Source organism: Gadus morhua, chromosome 16 (assembly GCF_902167405.1).
Source record: "Gadus morhua chromosome 16, gadMor3.0, whole genome shotgun sequence".
Classification (NCBI taxonomy): Eukaryota; Metazoa; Chordata; class Actinopteri; order Gadiformes; family Gadidae; genus Gadus; species Gadus morhua.
The window spans coordinates 3909580-3932455 of NC_044063.1; the positions used below are offsets into that span (position 1 = coordinate 3909580).

At 45.2% G+C, this 22876-nt stretch overlaps 1 protein-coding gene across 18 annotated transcripts in view; it reads right to left on the reverse strand.

Annotated features, from left to right (window-relative positions):
• LOC115560660 (sialoadhesin) overlaps positions 1 to 22876 on the reverse strand; it is a 265788-nt gene that overhangs the window by 120733 nt on the left and 122179 nt on the right. For 8 of the 18 annotated variants that reach the window (XM_030380082.1, XM_030380084.1, XM_030380098.1 and 5 more), the window contains 3 exons: positions 7573 to 7842; positions 7160 to 7420; positions 6850 to 6906 (listed from right to left, as the gene is read on the reverse strand). The exons of 9 other annotated variants lie outside the window; for them this stretch is intronic. In XM_030380082.1, the coding sequence (XP_030235942.1) occupies positions 6850 to 6906; positions 7160 to 7420; positions 7573 to 7842 (588 nt within the window). Of the gene's footprint in view, positions 1 to 6849; positions 6907 to 7159; positions 7421 to 7572; positions 7843 to 8479; positions 8684 to 8953; positions 9323 to 9948; positions 10029 to 10191; positions 10301 to 22876 lie in introns of those variants that run through there. One more of the 18 variants, XM_030380088.1, reaches the window with a different exon arrangement.

Here is a 22876-nt window from a genome sequence, read left to right on the forward strand (position 1 = left end):
GAGACAGAGAGATGGAAGATGAAAAGTACAATTAAATTCATACTCTTTTTTCTCGATTACCTCGTTTTCTCCATTGTTTTTCTCATCCTCTATTTTGGGTGTCTGATGTTCTCAACATCATTTTCATCATGTGTATCACGTGGTCAGGATGGTTTATCCCTCCATCATTTGTTTTTCCGTCTTTCTCTCGATTTCTCGTTCGGTCCATAATATTTCTCTCATTGTTTTGTGTGGTCCCGTCATCAGGATGGTCATCATTTTTTTTTGCAACCCCGCACCCGAGTCCCATACAAGCCTTCCACATTTATTATTTTGTGTGTGTGTGTGTGTGTGTGTGTGTGTGTGTGTGTGTGTGTGTGTGTGTGTGTGTGTGTGTGTGTGTGTGTGTGTGTGTGTGTGTGTGTCTGTGTGTGTGGGGGGGGGGCTACAAGTTGTTCGTTTTTCGAACGGGAGTTGTTAAATGGCGTTGACATGATAAAATTTGAACCCTTACAATTATTTGGAAGAATAAATCCAAAATAGTAAATAGTGATTTGGTCCAGAACATTAAAGGGTACCCCATTAAGGAAAGACTGTATATTTTTTTTATTTGAAAACCAGTATACCTCTACTCTTACTTATAAATCTAATATAATAGTCCGATTAATTAAATAATTTGTTCTGATCATATCCAGTGCCTGGCTTTACTCCATAATTGACAGGTGTATCACATCAGCAAGTGACCTGGTAACCAAATCAGCCAAGCAGTGGAAATGCGTGCAATAGCATGTATGTAGCCTATAGAGGGAGCTATCTACCATACAAAGCAATGTACAAGTGGAGTAGGTTAAGCTCTCATTAAGACCTCCCCTCACATGTGCAGTACATTCAGGCAATGAGCAGGTGGTGTACATTCAACTGAGTGCCGGTCAACTTTTTCTTTTTTAGGGGAGGCATATATAGCAGTTCAGGCTGTCACTGTCATGCACACACCATTCCCACTCACTCCTATCAGATTTTGGTGGTGTTGGTGGTTGCCAGAATGTTATTACCTGGTCACCCAAAATGTATATATAAAATGTATATATAAAAAAACCCATATGGTTAAACGCTTATCCTTCGTTTTTCAAACTTGGGTTAGGCTTGTGCATTTCATGATTTGACCAGGATCAATTCATAGCACTATTTTGCAGACTACATCACTCATCATCTAAATAAAGTATGCTTAACAATTCCGAGGTCTGGTCAGTGTCCCTGCAAAGAAGACGGGAATCAGTTACCCTGGAGAGCAGATTTTACAAAGATTTAGAAGTTAAAAGTTGAATATCTAAGATAGTATCAGAAGGGGCTTACCCAGGGACAGCATTGGGTCTTGGAGAGTAGACCAGGGTCCAGTTGCACCAGCAGAACGTAAGGTCCCACTTAGGCTACGTTGAACGTAAATCACCCAAACGTTCGACTTTACACTCTACTAAAAAAATAGCAGTTGCACCAAGCAGATAGTTTCAACTTAACACTAAGTTATAACTTATCTTTTACACCTCCCCTCTAGCTGGTGTAAGTTCCATACTAATGATTAAGAACCGTTAAAAGAAAAAAACGTAAAAAGATTTCAACACTAACGCAGGGTAAAGATGGCTATTCGTTTTGAGCAATGGGAAGAGGAGTTTCAATGCGATATGCGCCGGGAACGGATTGTCCGTGACCGTATCGATCCATTTCTTTATTATGATGATGTTGAATTATATGCGCGATTTCGGTTTTGCCGGGCGGAATATTATATTGTTGCATATTCTCGAAGAAAGTTGTCCAATCCCGGGTTGCTTTAACTCACTTCATTTATGATAAAGTCGGCAGGTTTCGGTATGGTAACTGAAGCTATACGGAGGGAATTCGCGAGTGAGAGGAAAATACCGTGATCTACTTCAAGCCGTCTACCTATTGATCTCTCCTCTTCTATGGGCCACGGGCAGAGGCCCGTGACCCTTCGCGGGTGTCGCTGAAAATCTCTGGCGATCCCCACCACGTGTCCTCAGGTAGAGACCGCCAAGTGGGCGTGGCCTAGTGGGCGTGGCCGGGGTGCCGTAATGGCTTCGGCTTCTTCATATATTTAAAAGGCGCTGCCATCTGTGGCTGGAGCAGCCTCTAATAAGGTCTTGCTCCCCTTGTGGCTATGTATAGTATTTACGGCTTATATGTTTGGTCCTGCTTCATTTTGGTCTATGTGTGGGTAGCTTAGATTCTTAAAATACGTAACAATATTTATTTATTTATTATAAAATCCGCCATCAAATAGCTTAACCTCACGCCTATACCGTCCAAGCAAATTTTAGAGAATAAATGACTGAAACTGTTTTGTTTGCCCTCTCATTTGGGTGCTAAAGCGTCTTCACTCGGATAAGGTGGAAACTTGCCGGTATTTCCTGTTTACATTGTTATCTGTCAATGATTGGCTTGAAATTATCTAAACGTCATTAAAAGCGACACTGGTAGGCCTACACTTTATGCACTACTAGTAACGTTACAACTTAAGTTATGGTGGTGCAACCAAAATTTAGAACACCTTTAGTTTGACACTAGCTACGTCGAGCGTAGGGTTAAGGCAGACTTTACACCCGTACTTATGATCGGCTTTACGTTCTGCTGGTGCAACCGACTGCAGAGAGTAAAGGACCTGGTCTATCTGATCTGATCGGACGGGGGGATCCCACAGGACGTTGAGGCACTTTCGGTTCTCTTAGCCAGAGATGTGGGTGGATAGTGAAGGTCATCCTGCCCTTCCTTTGCTTCTCTCTGTGCTCTCTGAGCCGAGCGAATGGTCAGAGCTGAGGCATTTTCAAACACAGAAACAGAAAGAGATCGATGGGCAGAGAGGACAGAAGAGTACATTTATGAAGCTTTACACTTCCTGTGTTTCTGGTTCATTCAGTGATCTTTGGTGTGGATTTGTGGGCCCACCATGCAGCCAGATGTAGACGTCACTTCCAGACTCATTCTTTAAGCGTGTTCCTTCTTCTAACCACTGCTAGGTTTCCTCCGAAAGTCTTGGGCTGGTATAGTGTCATTCTCAAATATATTAGAATAAATATATTATAGATATTTATTTGCTTGGATTACAAATCATTACTCGCAGCATTCTGTCTGGTCATTCTTCTCACTGGCTCTCAACCACTCTCGTTATCAATAGTTTATCTTGTATGCAAGGGCGTAGGAACCAGGGGGAACAGATGGGACCCCTTTTCACAACAACCATGAAGCACTACTATCTTACAATATAACATAGCTATGCCTGCTGGTTCCCCTTAAAAGCTAATCCCTTGGCAATTATATTTACATATTGGCAGAAAGTTGTCAGAATGGCAGGGCTAGGCTAGGAACAACTAAAGCAACAACTAGAAGTTTTACTTGTGGTTTAGGGCGTGGGCTCAGGGCATTTGTGTGTCTAAGTCAAGGATGGCTAAGTAAGAAATGGCTTCCTGTCTCCCACCTCCACCCCAGTGTCTGGCCTTCCTCCCTGGGCACATGGTTTCTGGAAGCCATCTTTCTTCTGTTGAAGAGAACAGAGTGATGAAGAAGCAACAGGAGAAATGGATGACCAATGAGAGAGAGAGAGAGAGAGAGAGAGAGAGAGAGAGAGAGAGAGAGAGAGAGAGAGAGAGAGAGAGAGAGAGAGAGAGAGAGAGAGAGAGAGAGAGAGAGAGAGAGAGAGAGAGAGAGAGAGAGAGAGAGAGAGAGAGAGAGAGAGAGAGAGAGAGAGAGAGAGAGAGAGAGAGAGAGAGAGAGATGGAGAGACTTATCAACGTTTCCAGAGGAAGATGAGGAGGGACATCGGGACCAGTAAGATAGTCAATGTATGTACAGCTACAGAGATGATGATGATGATGTGTCTGGAAGGTACTGAGTGAAGCATTGAACTGCCCTCCACTATTTCCTGATTCCAGGGACCTGATTACACAGATGTGTATTTAGTTCTTGAGGTCAAAGATGTTAAAAGATGTTAAAGATGTTAAAAGATGATATTGTTTGTATCAGTGATACAGAAGGATAATGCATGAGGAATTAAGATGATTCATATTAATGTTGACAGGTTTATGCAGACTTTAAAGGTAAAGTGTGTAGGGTTTAGTGGTATCTAGTGGTCTAGCAATATTCAGTTGGTTATTCACCAACTGAATAATCCCCCTTTACTTAGTTACTTAATCTGATTGGTTGTCTGAGTTATTAGAACAATATGTGGCTGTGCCCATGTTTGGAAATCAAGCCAAACCAGTCACAAACCTAGAGATAAGGAGATCAGGAATGGTATCAACACATTTTAATGCCGAAACCATTGTTTTCATGTGTTGCAATGTTTTCTGGTTCTGCACTCCTTGGGGCTTGTGCAGGCGCACTGACCACTCGTGCTACCAGACATTTGTCGGAATCTTACGGAAAATAAGATATCATACGAACGTTTTTTGAGACCAGCCTGCATGTTTCCACATTTTTTAAATACGTGTTTTTATATATAATTTAGGTTATTACTTAAACAGAAAATAGCCTGGAAGCATGAAAAACACCATTAGCAGTTTAACTTACTCACTAAACATCGTATACAATCAGTGATATAAAAAGCATGTTTCTCGCGAGACATGTTATCAAACACATCTTAATGCCGAAACAAGCATTTGATGGTGGTATCAGACATCAGTTTACTGCAAATGAAAAGAAGAAGTGAAAACGAGAAAGAGAAGTTAAGAAACTCAGTAAATTTTCAACGGTTTATAAATGGCTTTGCCTCCACAAGCTGTCCCTTGGGAGGATGAAGTATCAAGCTTCAAAGTTTATTTTCGAGAACTATCAAGAGTGCTTACTCAGGGACAGCCTTGGGTCTTTTAAGGTTGATGGCAGAGTAAAGGACCTGCTCTGTATGATCAGACTCTACCAGAGAACCAGCAAACCCACGAGGCACTTCCTGGTTCTTAGAGCGAGAGATGTGGATGCTGGCATAGTGAGGGTCATCCTGCTCTTCTATTGGTTCTCTCTGTGCTGCAGAAGCCGAGCGATTGGTCAGAGCTGAGACGTTGTCATACACAGGACACGGAGGAGACTGACGGGGAGAGAGGACAGAGTAGTACATTTAGAAAACACTTTACTCTCAGTTGGCTGTTCAGAAGCCCATGTTTTTATGGTTCATTTAGGGACAGTTGGGGTTGACTAGTGCTTCCACAGTGAAGGCCGCTGTAGGTTTCACTCTAAGACTCTCCTTCTTGAACATATTCCTCTTTCTAATCATTGCTAGGTTTCAGTTTGCTTTGTTTGCTTGGATTATACATCACTACTTCTATAACTCAGTCTTCTCATTCTGCTCACTGGCAGAAGTCTCTCTGTTTGTATATATATATATATATATATATATATATATATATATATATATATATATATATATATATATATATATATATATCACTCTTGATCTCACAAAAAAAAAGGAACCTAGACAAGTTGCCCCAATGGTGCAACTTGAGCAACAAGGGATTTCGGTGCTCGTAAAGTTATTTTTGGTATAATTGATATGACCACGGATAACAGCAATGGGCTAGCCCACAATTGAATTTGCCCCATAACGTCAGCCACAGCTGTGGGGGTAGTCAACTTATTTAATGATGAATTAGAAATGTAACAATAAGTTAATAAATGTTGATGCTATTTAATTAGAATGAAACTACATTGCATGAATAGACATAACTAAACATAAAGTGAATACAACTTTAATACGTAACCTCGTCCATTGACAAGTTTCTATCTAAGAGTCACGTTAGCATTATAAAAAAGCATTCGTGCTATTTGATTTGGTTCCCCTTGCGTGATGGTTCCCCTTTAAAGCTAATCTCTTGGGCATTGTATTTGCATATTGTCTTATAGGTCTCGCAGCGAATGGGCTCAGAGTTACAGAATCTGCAAGTGCATGAGATTTTAGAGGTATGGGCTCGGGGTATTTCCACCACACTAGTCGGTAGTGGAAGGAGTAAAGGAGTCTTAGTAAGGAATAGCTTCCTGTCTCTCACCTCCTCCCTGGTATCTGGCCTTCCTCCCTGGCCACGCGCTTTCCTAGAAGCCCTCTTTCTTCTGGGGAAGAGAACAGAGAGATAAGAAGAAGAAGAAGAAGAAGAAGAAGAAGAAGAAGAAGAAGAAGAAGAAGAAGAAGAAGAAGAAGAAGTGATGATGATTGTGGAGAGATAGAGAGAGAATATCTCACCTCATCCAGAGGAAGATGACGAGGAGCATGGTGGCCAGTAAAACAGCTACAGTTCCTGCTGCCACAGTTGTAGGCATTGATGATGGTGATGATGGAGATGGTGGTGTGGCTGAAACACAGTGATTTAACACTTGATTCATGTGAAGGATGAAATACTGTCCATGAATATATTACAGCCTAAATGTGACAGATCTCCAATTGATAAAAATGGATACTCTTACTCTAGAGTGCACTGGGTATAGAAATAACTAGACTGCTCGTACAGCACCAAAGTTAATAAAAGTGGCAACACATAATTTAAGCCAATCACAAATTGAATAGAGCCGTTGCATGAGTCTGTGTCTTACTATCGATGGTGCTGGTACTCAGGTATTATTCAAGGGTTTGGTCGGTCTTTAAACAATGTGCTATTTTAAAGAAACAATTACCTGTCACATTAAGGAACATCAAAGTTGAATTCTGAAGTCCAACTGCATTACGAGCCTCACAGTAATAATTTCCTCCAAGCTCAGTTGTGATGTTACTGATGGTGTAGTTCTCTCCTAATTCCTCCACTGAGCCTCCATGTTCCCTGAACCAGGTGTAGTTAGCTGCATGGTTGGCATCACTGCTGCAGCTCAGAGTCACTGAACCTCCCTCCTTTATTTCACCAGGGGGTCTCACGCTCACTGAGGGGGTCTTTGGAGCGTCTGTCATAAGCACAATGGTATATTTACTTCCTAAAGATAAGAAGCCATGTACATAACTACAATGCCAGTGGGATACAAAATGCTGTTTCAAATAATAAAATCTCTCTGTGAATCATAGTTTACCAATCATAAGCAATACATGAATAGCAGCTTAACAATTTTGCAAGACGGTATATTGCAAATATGTTGACATATTAGACGGAACAGATTTGTATTATTACTACGTTTTTTGTTACTATAGTTTTCCACTCACACAGGACATCTATGAAAACCGAGTTGGAGCTTAGATATCCATATTGGTTCTCTGCTTGGCAGCGGTACATTCCCCTGTCTTTAGAGCGGACTGGGTCCAAGGTATAAGGTCGCCTTGGTTCCCAGGGCAGAGGTTGGTTGTCCTTGAACCAGGTGTAGTTAGCTGCTGGGTTGGCATCACTGCTGCAGCTCAGAGTCACTGAACCTCCCTCCATTATTTCACCAGGGGGTCTCACGCTCACTGAGGGGGTCTTTGGAGCGTCTGTCATAAACACAAATTATACATTTACATCCTAAAGATAAGAAACCGTGCACATAACTGCAATGTCAGCGAGATACATAATGCTAGTTTTCCTTTGTTGGTGACACTAGGAGCAGGGGTTGAGATGTTATCCTGTGTGTTCTTTTACTCACATTTCACATCAATAGAGAATGGGGAGGAAGTTGTTGTCCCTAGGTCATTCTTAGCTTTGCAGAGATATTGTCCTGAGTCTGAAGACTGGATGGGATGAAAGGAAAGCTGTTGTCCTTGGACAGTGTGTCCGGGGGAATGACCTGTAGTAACCTTGGACCAGGTGTACTTTGCTACTGGGTTGGCCTCGCTGGTGCAGGTCAGATTCACTGAACTGCCCGCCATTATTACACCAGGGGGAGTCCATCCCACTGAGGGGGTCTCTGGAGCGTCTGTTGACAGTTATATCACATTAGTTATAAAACAAATTGTATTAATACAATATATGTCAAGTGTGTACCCAAGTATAAAAAAAAAAAATAAAAAAAAGCATTAGGAAGTTCTAAGGCTAGTGTTATGAGCATTTCCAAGCCTTGTATTGAATCCAGTTTATCTTTGAAGTGCAACTTGCAGGTTGTCGTTGCGCATTGCTCGTTTTAGACTGGCTGCGGTCATAATGTCAATCAATAATAAAAATAAAGAAGCAGTCCATACCAACTGGACAGCCCTTTATCTGAATTATCTACCAAAATTATAATCCAGAGGGAAATCTATGCAGTCGGCTATTTTCCTAATCCGCACATTTGTTAGCTTCAAACTTAATAGTTATCCTGCTTCTCATACGGATGAAATCAAAGCAAGTAGTGTATGTTTCTGTTCTACCCAAATCTTAAATGGTATCAGTAGTAGCATTAGCCCACCCTGTACTACTGGTAGGCCTACCCTGAGGCTGAGGACTGCTTCAACATGGACGATAGTTCTTGGACTATATGGACTATAGTTGTCCATTCATACTTAGACTAGATGTACTTCGTTACACTATAGACCCAATACGTTTGGACTCATGTCAGTGTACTGTGGCGCTCTTACACACTGATGGAGAGGGGAGATGTTCGGATCCTTGAACAGCACATGAAGACCTGTATTCAGAGTTAATGTAGAACCAGTTGAACCATCCTTGAGTTCCATCCCTGTACCAGATGTATCCATCATAACTGGAATGACACATACTGTGACATTCCAGTTGTACCCAGTTAGGACTGGAAGGAGGAATGACCACTTTCACCTGGAGATCTGGACCAGGGAAGAAATTACACAAAATGAATGAAAAAAAAAATACTGTTTGAACAGAAAAAAAAAAGGAGGTGCAGACATGCAAACACGCACACATGCACACACACACACACACACACACACACACACACACACACACACACACACACACACACACACACACACACACACACACACACACACACACACACACACACACACACACACACACACACACACACACACATACTTACACACAGTTGAATAGATTCATTAGTAATCAATTTTTACCTGTCACAGATAACTTCACTCCAGGGACACCACTAAATGCCCCGCCTCCTCGGTTTGTTGTAATCCTAAACTTGTATTCAGCAGAGTCTCTCTGTGTCACGTCTTTGATTCTCAGTGTACAAGTCCCAGTACAGCTGCTGGAATACCGACACTTGGGGTCTCCACAGATGTATAAAACACGACGCCTATAGTCTGTATCGTCTTTCAGATCAAATGGTTCATGGTTTGTATTGGTAAACCACAGTTTTTTCTCCACTGCATGTCCTTTAGGGTATTTATAGTTGCATATGATGTCAACCGTTGATCCTCTCAAAGCACAGATATTACTAGATGGGTAAGTAACTGCCCAGTAAGGGTTACCCTGTAATGCTGTAAAAAACCAACACATTGACAATGATGATTACGATGAAATGCATGATCGCAAGATACAGATGAGATGGAGGCTAGGTGCAGCTCTAACTAGAGATACATGCTGAACACTGAGCTGTCAGAGTAACGTTCAAAAACATAATTTGACACCAACATTATGCAGCTAGTGAAGAGCTAGTGATACACCTCGTGATAAACACAGTGAGACAGCTAGTGAAACTCCTATCTATAGCATGGAGACATCATCTCACATCTCATCAAGGGATTCAGGGCACAAAAACACACAATACAAGGCAGGTGACCAATGCTGACTTCTAACAATAAGTTCACAGACTCAACTTAAGACTACTGAACTTTAAATAGGAACTAACTGAACCCGTCAATGTTGTAATGAACACATTGACGGGTTAATTTGGTCAACAAGCCTGTTTAAAATCTCAAATGCAACGCTACAATATTCAGTCAAACGGAACATATTTGTTATTTAAAACAGGTCAATATGATGTCAATAAGATGTCATTAGATCAATTCACAACATGTTGTTTCACCCTCTCCTCATTCGGGTTGCTTGTCATGTTACCCTTTGAAACAGATCAACTTAATGTTCACAACGTAAATGTACAAACCTGGTACTGACAGAAGGAAAGCTACAAAGCCTCTTGCAGCTGTTCTAAGATTCATAGTTTGTTACTCCCAGGGCTTTGACCTACAGATATAAACAAAATATGTATTAATTTTAATTCTCAAAATACATAGTCCTATGTCTGTTCTTTGTATTCATTTGATCACATTAAATTGTTATTGTGCTTGATATAGGAATGTTTATTTCTTAATTAAACCAGTACAATTAAAGTAAAAATGATTCTTACTGTAGAGGAGGTAGCTGGTGGGACAGAAAAAGTCAGTGGAAACGTCTTTGCCTGCAGTTTAAGATAACTCGAACAAATGTGTTCAAGCTCTTCCTTCCTCTTTACACAGTTAATTTGAACTGCATGAATACCATGCACTACTGGGCCTCAGAGACAAATGCTAAGTAGAAAGAGGATATTCACCCAGACCACATTAAACAGGCAGTGCCATTTATCAGCTACCCTGAAAATAACTACTGGCCACCTACAGTTGACCAGCGGGGAACATATATAGCCTTTTGATGTAGAATATAGTCATATTATATAGGATATAGATATAGAATAAAAATATAAACTAGATATGGAATAATATTTGATGTAAAATAAAGATATAGAATATATAGATTATATAGAGGTAAAATAAAGAATATAGGGGTCCAATATCGTATTTTGATTGTATATAGTTGTTACATATAGATAAAGCTGAGATAATATAGATACATATTATAGAAATAGAATATATAGAGAGTTTGGCTGGACCGGTCTGGTCAGCTAACTGATGCTGTCTGGCGGGGTAAATATCTCCCGTCACAATGAAAAGTCCACAACAGACACCTTCATGTTTCTTTCAGTTTTCACATGCAACTTCTGAGGTGTCACTAGGTGAATTTAAACTTTAGTTTTAGACATTTTACTATTCTCCACCACTGGCTTTCAGCGAAAGACCCTACGCTCGTCTTCTATGCTTCAACCACTGACAACTGCAGCAGTTGCAAACCAGTTCCCTCCCCTTGTCTACTTGTTCTCCCTTCTGTCCCACCAGTGCCTCCATGGCACTGCCCCCCTATACCTCAAAGAACTCATCACCCCCCATTCTTCCTCACGCCATCTCCGCTCTGGACAGGCCAACCTCCTCCAGCTTCCGAGGACAAGGCTCCGAATTATGGGCGACCGCGCCTTCTGCTCAGCGGCACCCAGGCTGTGGAACGCTCTCCCTGACCATCTAAGGGCCCCACAGACTGTGGATTCTTTTAAAAAAGGCCTAAAAACCCATCTTTCTGTCACGTCCATGCAGGGTCGCCAGTCCTCTAGAGGGCGACGCTCACTCTAGAGCATCCACCATCAACCATTTCCTGTACACTGGTCTCCACTTCCACTTACTTCCTATTTAAGCACTGGGTGTTTGTTCCCTCTTCATTCTGTCATGGAGTTTCGTGAGTACAGTTCTCCCTTAGTTTCCTCCTCACCCATGAGGACTAGTTTGTGTGCCTTAACATATTCCATCGAATACTAGTAAATCGCGATTAGCATCAGCTAACTAGCTTAGCGTTACTATTGACATTCACCAACATCATATCACTGCCTATGTGGACTTAACCTTCCTGTGGATTACCCCTTCTTTGGATTACCCTAGTGTGAATAACCTTTCTGTTGGACTAACCGTTCTATTGTGGACTTCAATAAACCTCACTGTTGCACCCGACCTGCCGTCTGCGTGTGTGCCTGAAAACCCCGGCCTGATAGCATGACAGAGTCAAGCCAAGGCGCAGCAGAGCTGCAGGAGATCAGGGACGCCTTAATTCAGCTGGGCGCCATCATCAATGCCCACGCACCACAATTGAGGCGTTTGGAGCTGGATATGCAGCAACTGAACATTACTGTTCGAGAGCTGTGTGCACGACCTCCACCTGTCCGTCGACCTCAGATCCTAGCTGTGGGGCGGAGTCCAGTGCCCACGCTGCCCCTGCTCTGCCTCCCGTCGATCCCACCATCACCATACCTCTATCTGCCCCCCAACCATTCTCTGGGGAGCCTAGAACCTGTCGGGGCTTTATGCTTCAGTGCTCCCAGATATTCCTCCACCAAGCACGTCTCTTCCCTACCGAACCAGCGAGGGTGGGCTACATCATCTCTCGACTCTCGGGATCGGCCTTGGAGTGGGCAGCCGCCGTCATGGACAGCCAGCTGCCCGAGGCAAACGACAGCCAGCTGTTCCTGCATCGCCTAGGGTTGATGTTTGACACAGGGCGCACCGAGGACCAGGCCGCACAACGAGTCCTTACCATCAACCAGGGGACCCGGTCTGTAGCCCAGTACGCCGTGGAGTTCCGCACCCTGGCGATCCGAAGTGGCTGGGGGGACCAAGCCCTGCGTTCAGCCTTTTACCGCGGGTTACAGGAGGCCGTGAAGGATGAAATGGTCAACCGCGACTGGGGACAGTCGCTTGACGATCTAATCCACTTAGCCATCCACCTTGATGCTCGCATTCAGGAGCGTCGCCGTGATCGCCGGGAGACCCGGGCACCCATGACGACCTTCCTGCCACGACCAGCCACCCCCGCTCTCAATCCAGCCCCGGCCCGGTATCTGAGGAACCCATGGAACTCGGCCGCCTCCGGCTGAGTCGCGAGGAACGCAGCCGCCGGCTCCAAAGAGGCCTGTGCATGTACTGTGGCTCTTCCGGGCATCAAGCACAACACTGCCCAGACCTACAGGGAAAAGACAGCGCTCGTCAAGGGACCCAGGGCCTCTGATGAGTGGTAGCGCCAAGACCCCTGGACCCGCCAACCGTCTCTCCATCGCCATACAACTCCGTCACGTAGGCAAGAACCATCCCATTGCCTCCCTCAACGCCTTGGTGGACTCCGGCGCGGCAGTCAACCTGATGGATATTACCCTAGCAAAACAGCTGGGGATTCCAACCACCCCGGTGGCCATCCCTCAGGCGGTCCAGGCATTGGATGGTCACCCCTTGGGCTCTGGACATCTGGAGCGGGTGACGGCTCCTCTCATCATGTCTTCTCATGATGACCACCAGGAGACTATACACTTTTGGCTCACCACCACACCGCAGGACCCGGTGGTGCTGGGTTACCCCTGGCTGGCTGTCCATGAACCTCAGTTTGCGTGGGCGGTTGGCTCCCTACTCCACTGGGGCCCTGCCTGTGCCACGGCCGGTCACCTCCCAGCTCAATCACCAACACTACCCAGTGTTTCCCGCGTTACCATAGAGGAGGGATTCGCCAGAACCTCATTCCCCACCACCATGTCTCCTGTTCCGTCGGCTAGCACCCCTCCAAGCGTGAACATTTTGGCCCCGCCGGAAAAAACAGACTTGTCCACGGTCCCTACTTGTTACCATGATCTGGAGGAGGTCTTCAGCAAGAAGAAGGCCACCACTCTCCCTCCTCATCGGCCGTACGACTGCGCCATCGACCTCCTGTCTGGAACCTCTCCCCCTAGGGGGCGTCTCTACTCCCTTTCCGTCTCGGAGAGCCAGGCAATGAAGGATTACATCATAGATGCGCTGCGCCTTTGGCTAATTCGCCCTTCTACGTCTCCGGCTGCAGCACCCTTCTTCTTCGTGGAGAAAAAGGACGGCGGACTGAGGCCGTGCATCGATTACCGGGGACTTAACAACATAACCCGGAAGAATAAGTACCCCTTGCCCCTCATGTCGACCGCATTCGAGCGCCTTCAGGGCGCCACCGTCTTCACTAAACTCGACCTCAGGAATGCTTACCACCTGGTTCGCATGCGGGCCGGAGATGAGTGGAAGACCGCCTTCATCACACCCACAGGACACTACGAATACCTCGTAATGCCGTTTGGTCTGTCAAACAGCCCGGCAGTTTTCCAGAACCTCATCAACGACGTACTGCGCGAATTCCTGGAAGTGTCTGTGTTTGTATACGTGGATGACATACTCATCTTCTCCAAGTCCCTCCAGGAACATGTCAGCCACGTCCGAGCCGTCCTAAAGGCCCTCCTCCTGAACAAACTGTTTTGCAAGGTGGAGAAGTGCACGTTCCACTCTGCTTCAACTACCTTCCTAGGGTTTGTAGTGGGCCCCCAGGGGCTCTCGATGGACTCAGAAAAGGTCAAGGCCATCGTGGACTGGCCAATACCCACCTCCATCAAACAGGTTCAAGGGTTCCTGGGATTTGCCAATTTCTATCGGCGTTTTATACGCAATTATAGCGCCTTAGCGTCCCCTATCATAGCCCTGCTTCGGGGGGGCCCCCATCGTTTGGAGTGGACAAAGGCAGCTCAGAAGACCTTCGAGGACCTCAAGCAAAGGTTCTGCACGGCGCCTATCCTCACCCTTCCAGATCCAGCCCTACCCTTTGTGGTGGAGGTAGATGCTTCGGACTCTGGGGTAGGGGGAGTGCTTTCGCAGCGGGCAGCGGAGGACAGCAAGCTCCACCCTTGTGCCTTCTTCTCTCGAGCTCTCTCCCCAGCAGAGCGAAACTATGATGTGGGTAACCGGGAATTGCTAGCCATCAAACTAGCACTAGAGGAATGGCGTCACTGGCTCGAGGGCGCAGCCAACCCGTTTCTTATATTCACTGACCACAAAAACCTGGCTTACCTCGGGGAATCCAAACGCCTGAACCCCAGGCAGGCCCGCTGGGCCCTCTTCTTCAGTCGTTTCAACTTCGTGGTCACCTACCGCCCAGGGTCCAAGAACGGCAAGGCTGATGCCCTTTCACGCCTCCACACTACGGAGGCGGAGCCTGCAGTGTTGGAAACCATCATCCCCTCCTCTAAGGTCGTGGCCGCTGTACGTTGTCATCTGGAGGAGGAAATTCGACAGGCACAAGGACCCACACCGGCGCCCACGGAGACTCCTAAGGGCCTCTTGTTTGTGCCTCCACCCTGCCGCACTAAGGCCCTGGAGTGGGTTCACGCTTCCCGATTGGCCGGCCATCCTGGAGTTCGACGTACCCTGGAATTACTCCGGAGACGATTCTGGTGGCCGAAACTCCGTCAAGATGTGACTGAGTATGTTGCGGCGTGCACGGTCTGCATGGGGGCGAAACCAGACAACCGCAGACCAGCAGGACTCCTACAACCCCTTCCGGTCCCACATCGCCCCTGGACACACATCACCCTCGATTTCATTACGGGGCTGCCCCCGTCACAAGGGAACACCGCCATCCTAGTAGTTGTGGATCGGTTCTCCAAGGCCGCTCGCTTCATTGCCTTGACCAAACTCCCCACGGCCAAACAAACAGCAGATATTTTGGTGAGGGAGGTGGTGCGCTACCACGGACCACCAGAAGATCTTGTCAGTGACCGAGGTCCCCAGTTCGTGGCACGTTTCTGGAAGGCCTTTTGGGGCAACTTGGGAGCATCAGTAAGCCTGACTTCGGGCTACCACCCTCAGTCCAACGGGCAGACTGAGCGAGTCAACCAAGCCCTCGAAATTTATCTCCGGTGCTACACTGCCAAAGACCCAACCAAGTGGAGTCAGAACCTCTTGTGGGCAGAGGTGGCCCACAACCAACAGTGGAGTGCTTCCACAGCTACCTCCCCCTTTGAGATCATGTGGGGATACCCCCCGCACTTGTTCCCCTCCTCCCCAGAGATAGGGGACGTGCCTGCGGCTCGCAGCTCGGTGGCTCGCCTCCGCGCCCGCTGGCAACAGGCTCGTCGGGCCCTGCTTCAGTCTCAGAGACAGATGAGGCAACAGGCCGATCGGCGGCGGCGACCGGGTTCGACCCTGAAGACTGGCCAGCGAGTATGGCTGGCCACTAAGAGCCTGGCCCTGAAAGGAGAAACCCGGAAATTGGCCCCAAGGTACGTTGGACCGTTCCGGATTCTCCGGAGGATATCCAAGACGGCCTTCCATCTGGAGCTGCCACGGGCTATGGGGGTTCACCCCGTTTTCCATCGCTCCGTACTACGCCCTGCCACCTCCTCCCCTCTGTGTCCAGAGCTCCCAGCCCCACCACCCCCCAGGTTCATCGCCGGAGGTCTCACCTACACCGTGCACCGGATTATGGATGAACGCAAGATCGGGAGGCCCACGCAGTACTTGGTGGACTGGAAGGGTTATGGGCCGGAGGAGCGCAGCTGGATCCCCGCCAAGAACATCGTGGACAAATCCCTCATCCAACAGTTCCGGGCCACTTCCCTTGGGTCGTCAGGAGTCGCCCCTCGGAGGGGGGGTCCTGTCACGTCCGTGCAGGGTCGCCAGTCCTCTAGAGGGCGACGCTCACTCTAGAGCATCCACCATCAACCATTTCCTGTACACTGGTCTCCACTTCCACTTACTTCCTATTTAAGCACTGGGTGTTTGTTCCCTCTTCATTCTGGCATGGAGTTTCGTGAGTACAGTTCTCCCTTAGTTTCCTCCTCACCCATGAGGACTAGTTTGTGTGCCTTAACATATTCCATCGAATACTAGTAAATCGCGATTAGCATCAGCTAACTAGCTTAGCGTTACTATTGACATTCACCAACATCATATCACTGCCTATGTGGACTTAACCTTCCTGTGGATTACCCCTTCTTTGGATTACCCTAGTGTGAATAACCTTTCTGTTGGACTAACCGTTCTATTGTGGACTTCAATAAACCTCACTGTTGCACCCGACCTGCCGTCTGCGTGCGTGCCTGAAAACCCCGGCCTGATACTTTCTAGAAAAGCCTTTGGCTAAACTGCTATTTATTTATTTTTTTGTTGCATTTTTCTCTTTTCTTTTAATGTGCATTGTCGCACTTTGAGATCATTGAATTGATATAAAGTGCGTTATAAATACAATTTATTATTATTATTATTACTTGTCTATCTGTCCACCTGGCCACTTGTAAAGGCCAGGCCAAACTCCCTGGCTCCCCCTGGTGGAGGGACATGGTATAGAACACCAGATGAGGGACCCACAGCAGTGTATCTGTGTGTGGTTGTGCTCTGTGTGTCCATCTGTGTGTTTTTGTTGTGTTGTGCATCATGTGTGTATCTCTGTTTGGCTGATGTGTCGTGTGCTGCGGGTGGATCTGTGTGTGGATGTTATGTTGTGTGTCATGTGTGTGTATCTGTGTGTTGATGTGTTTAGTGCTGTCTGTGCATCCGTGTGTGGTCGATTTTTTGCTGTTTACTGTGTTTCTGTTGACTGTTAATGTTTGGTGCTGTTTGTGTATCTGTGTGTACTTGATGTTTGGTGTTCGATGACTTAATAACCTTTCTATCTGGGGGTGGAGAGGAGAGACATCTGGGGGTATTGTGCATCAGTGAATTCCTTTGTTTATCCAAAGGACCTCTGGAATGGTCCTTTTGGTTATTTGTAATCCTATTTATCTATTTCATTATTTATTTCTGTTTTGCGGACGTCATCACGTGACACTTTGTGCGACACACTCACCTTCCACCTGGGATTATTCTGGATGATGTCATCGCTGGGACAGAGGGACGGGGGGGGGATAGAGGTATGACGGGGGAGAGGTAAGGGGCAAAAGGAGAGGAGATGAGGAAGGGAGAGGGGGGGAGAAGAGGAGGAGAGGAGGAGAGGAAAGGATCGCAGCATGGTGCATCGAGGGAGATGGACAGAATAGGAAGTAGGATGAATGAGAGACGACGAGTAAAGGTGAGTAAGAGAGAGGGGGTGGGCGTGAGAGGGGGTGATGGACAGGGAGAGAGTTAGGGACACTTCCTCTATGGCATCATCTCTTACATAAAAGACTACCATGCAAAATGAAGACGGTGTGTGAGAACACAAAACACACACACAAATACATTCACGTGTCTGCTCTGGGTTTAAAAACGTCCCTACACAGCCTTCGTGTCCCTCGGGTGCCCTGCTCGCCACAGTAGGAAGGTGACATCATCATCCTCATCATTCTCATGTCCCTCAGCTCCACGATGACTTCACAGCTCTCAGGCGGCGCATTATCGTCTACGCCGGCGGCTCCACAACGCGTTGGTCCGTGACGCCTTTTTCAGGGCTTAAAATCCATCTTCAGTACTTCATGGTACATTAATAATAACACATTATTTAGTGTGTGTGTGGGGGGGGCCTACGAGTTGTTTGTACATTTCAAATGAAGTTTTTAAATGTGACACATTATACCACCAGGTGTGAGTGTGACTAGCTGTTACAAGCCGTTTTGAGAATTGGCCTATTCTGACATCACAAGTGGGCGTGTCAACCTAGATCAATGCGGATAGATGAGCAACGTTTGCTACAGTCCACTTGGTGGGCTGGTAGACTGATCTATCCTGCACAGATCTAAGTGGACACGTCACTTTTGACGTCAGAAGAGGCAGATTTTCAAAACGGCTTGTAACGGCTAATCACACTCACACCTGTTGGTATAATATGTCCCCTTTAAATGGCGTTGTGACGATAAATATTAACCCTTAAAATGTGTATAATTATTTGGAAGAGTAAATCAAAAATAGTTTAAAGTGATTTGGTCAAAAACATTAGAGGGTACACCATTCAGGAAAAACAGTATAAAAAAAGAAAGAGTATTAGCCAAAATCCGTATACCTCTAGTCTTACTTATAAATCTAAAATAATAGTCGGACTCTTTAATTAAATCATTTGATCTGATCATATCCAGTGCCTGGCTTTACTACAGAATTGAGAGATGTGTCACATCAGCAGGTGACCTGGTGACCAAATCAGCCAAGCAGTGGATATGCATGCAATAGCATGTATGTAGCCTATAGAGGGAGCTATCTACCATACAAACCAATGTACAAGTGGAGTAGGTTGAGCTCTCCTTGAAGACCTCCCAACACATGTGCAGTACATTCAGGCAATGAGCAGGTGTTGGAGATTCAACTGAGTGCCGTTAAACTTTTTGTATTCATTTAGGGGAGGCATATATAGCAGTTCAGGCTGTCACTGCCTTGCACACACAATTCCCAATCACTCCTATCAGATTTTGGTGGTGGTGGTGGTCGCCAGAATGCTATAACCTGGTCACCCAAAATGGCTAATGAATCATACAATCAATCCATAGCATGTAGATATAAAACCCATAGAGTTTAAACGTGTATCCTATGTTCTTTAAACTTGGGTTAGGCTTGTGTATTTCAAGAATTGACCAGGATCAATTCGTAGCACTGCGATGTTACAAGCTACATTACTTGTCATCGAAATGAAGCATGCTGTACCCCTCTGAGGTCGGGTCAGTGTCCCTGAAAAGAAAATTGAGACATCTTCAAAATGTCAGTTACCCTGGAAAGCAGATTTAACAAAGATTTAGAACTTAAGAGTTGAATATCTAAGATAGTATCTGAAGGGGTTTACCCAGGGACAGCGTTGGGTCTTGGAAAGTGGACCAGAGAGTACAGGACCTGGTCTATCTGATCTGATCGTACTGGGGGATCCCACAGGACATTGAGGCGCTTTCGGTTCTCTTAGCCAGAGATGTGGGTGGATAGTGACGGTCATCCTGCTCTTCCTTTGCTTCCCTCTGTGTTGTCTGAGCCGAGCGAATGGTCAGAGCTGAGGTGTTTTGAAACACAGAAACAGGAAGTGACCGATGGGAAGAGAGGACCGAAGAGTACGTTTACAAAAACTTTAAATTTCCTGTTGTTCTGGTTCATTTTGTGACCTTTGGTGGGGATTTGTGGTCCCACCATGCAGGCTGGTGTAGGCTTTACGTTTACAAAAGCTTTTAACTTCCTGTGTTTCTGATTCATTTCGTGATCTTTGGTGGGGATTTGTGGTCCCACTTTGGGCTTTGATTCAAGGTTCTTCTATGAATCAGAGGAAGAACCTCTGATTCAAGGTTCTTCTAGGTTTCCTACAACAGTCCCGGGCTGGGAGTATCGTTCTCAAATAGTTATTTATTTGCTTGGAATACACATCATTACTTCCATCACTCCGTCTGGTCATGTTCCCCTTAATAGCTAATCTCTTAGCAATTATATTTGCGTATGGCAGAAAGTTCTCAGAGTGGCAGGGCTAGATTAACAGGAACAACTAAAGCAACAACTCAAATTTGTACACGTGGTTTTGAGGTGTGGGCTCGGGGCATTTGTGTGTCTTAGTCAAAGATGGCTGAGTGTATGTATGGCCAATGAGAGAGAGAGAGAGAGAGAGAGAGAGAGAGAGAGAGAGAGAGAGAGAGAGAGAGAGAGAGAGAGAGAGAGAGAGAGAGAGAGAGAGAGAGAGAGAGAGAGAGAGAGAGAGAGAGAGAGACTTATCACCTTATCCAGAGGAAGATGAGGAGGGGTATGGGGACCAGTAAGACAGCAACTGTATGTACAGCTACAGTGATCTGTGATGATGATGATGATGGTGAGGATGATGATGATGATGATGTGTCTGGAAGATACTGAGAGAAGCATTGAACTGCCCTCCACTATTTCCTGATTACAGGGACCTGAGTACACAGATGTGTGTTTAGGTCTAGGTCATGAGGTCAAAGATGTTAAAAGATGTTAAAGATGCTAAAAGATGATATGTTTATATCAGTGGTACAGCAGGATAATGCATGAGGAATTTAGATGATTCATATTAATGTTGACAGGGTTATGCAGACTTTAAAGGTAAAGTGTCTAGGGTTTAGTGGCATCTAGTGGTCTAGCAATATTCAGTTGGTTATTCACCAACTGAATAACCCCCCTTTTTACTTAGTTACTTAATCTGATTAGTTGTCTGTGTTATTAGAACAATATGTGGCTGTGCCCATGTTTGGAAATCAAGCCAAACCAGGAACGAAACAAGAGAACAGGAGATCAGGAATGGTATCAACACATTTTAATGGCGTAACCATCGTAATATTGCATGTGTTGCAATGTTTTCTGGTTCTGCACTCCTTGGGGCTTGTGCAGGGGCACTGATCACTCGTGTTGCCAGAAATTTGCAGGAATCGTAAGGGAAATTGTGCATAACCTTTCCGAAGATATGTCATAGTTATTTTATGAGACCAGCCTGCATGGTTCCATATGTTTGAAAAAAGTGTTTTGTAACAACATGTATCATTTAGGTTATCACTTAAACAGAAAATAGCCTGGAAGCATGAAAAACACCATAAGCAGTTTAACTTAATCCCTAAACATCATATACAAGCACTGAAAGAAGATTATGACAATAAAAAGCACATTTCTCGCAAGGCATGTTTTCAAAGACATTTTAATGCCAAAACAAACGTTATATTACATTTTCCCCTGAGAATAAAACAAATGTCAACCATGTTTGTTTATCAGTGATAACAGCTCCCACATCATCCAACAAAGCAATGATAGAAAGCGTTTTTTTCTGGCGAGAAGAATATTCTTAGTAACTATCAAACAAAACAAACTATACAAATGCTGGACGAAGATTATGAAAATAACATACAATTGTATTTCTAGAAATTTCATCAAAACCTATTTAATGCTGAATCTATACACAAATAATGCATTTTCTTGGATATTTATTTGATGGTGGTACACAACTCTGACATCAGTTTACTGTCGCTGAAAAGTTAAAAAAAGATAAAGAGAAGTTAAGAAACTCTAAAAATTCTACACGGTTTATAAATGACTTGATGAGGAAGTCTCAAGCCACAAAGTTCATTTTGGAGAACTATCAGGAGTGCTTACTCAGGGACAGCCTTGGGTCTTTTAAGGTTGATGGCAGAGTAAAGGACCTGCTCTGTATGATCAGACTCTACCAGAGCACCAGCAAACCCACGAGGCACTTCCTGGTTCTTAGAGCGAGAGATGTGGATGCTGGCATAGTGAGGGTCATCCTGCTCTTCTATTGGTTCTCTCCGTGCTGCAGAAGCCGAGCGATTGGTCAGAGCTTAAAGGTTGTCATACACAGGACACGGAAGAGACTGACGGGGAGAGAGGACAGAGTAGTACATTTAGAAAACACTTTACTCTCAAATGGCTGTTCAGAAGCTCATGTTTTTATGGTTCATTTAGGGCTCGTTGGGGGTGACAACTGGTTCCACAGTGAAGGACGCTGTAGGTTTTACTTTAGGACTCTTCTTCTTGAAAATATTCCTCTTTCTAATCATTGATAGGTTTCAGTGACAGTTGACCTTGTAGGATTGTTCTTAAACGTGGAAAATTGACATCTTTCTTTGCTTTGATTCAATACCTCCATCAGTATTGGATTAGACATCTATACTTCCATCCCTCTTTTTTCTCATTCTGCTCACTGGCAGAAGTCTCTCAGTTTGTCAGCTTGTTCTTAGCCTAGATCACACTCTCTATCTCAATTTTGATCTCACAAAAGAAGAAACGTGAAAAAGTTGCCTCAATGGTCCAACTCGTAAAGTTATTTTTGGTATGAGTGATATGACCACGGATAACAGCAATGGGCTAGCCCACAATTGAATTTGCCCCATAACGTCAGCCACAGCTGTATGGGTATTCAACTTATTAAATGATAAGATAGAAATGCAACAATAAGTTAACAAATGTTGATCCTATTTCATTAGAATGAAATGAACCGGAATACACGTGACTAAACATAACGTGTATATAACCTTAATACATAACCTTGTCCATGAAAACTTTTCTATCTAAGCATCACTTTAGTATTATAAAAAGAATTTATGCAATTTGATTTGGTTCCCCTTTTGTGATGGTTCCCCTCTAAAGCTAATCTCTTGAGCATTGTATCTGCATATTGTCATAAAGGTCTCGTAGCCAAAGGGCTAGGAGCTACAGAAACGGCAACAACTGCAAGTACATGAGATTTTAGAGGTATGGGCTCGGGGTATTTCCACCACACTAGTCGGTAGTGGAAGGAGTAAAGGAGTCTTAGTAAGGAATAGCTTCCTGTCTCTCACCTCCTCCCTGGTATCTGGCCTTCCTCCCTGGTCAGGTGCTATCCTAGAAGCCCTCTTTCTTCTGGGGAAGAGAACAGAGAGATAAGGAGGTGGAGGAGGAGGAGGAGGAGGAGGAGGAGGAGGAGGAGGAGGAGGAGAGAGAGAATATCTCACCTCATCCAGAGGAAGATGAGGA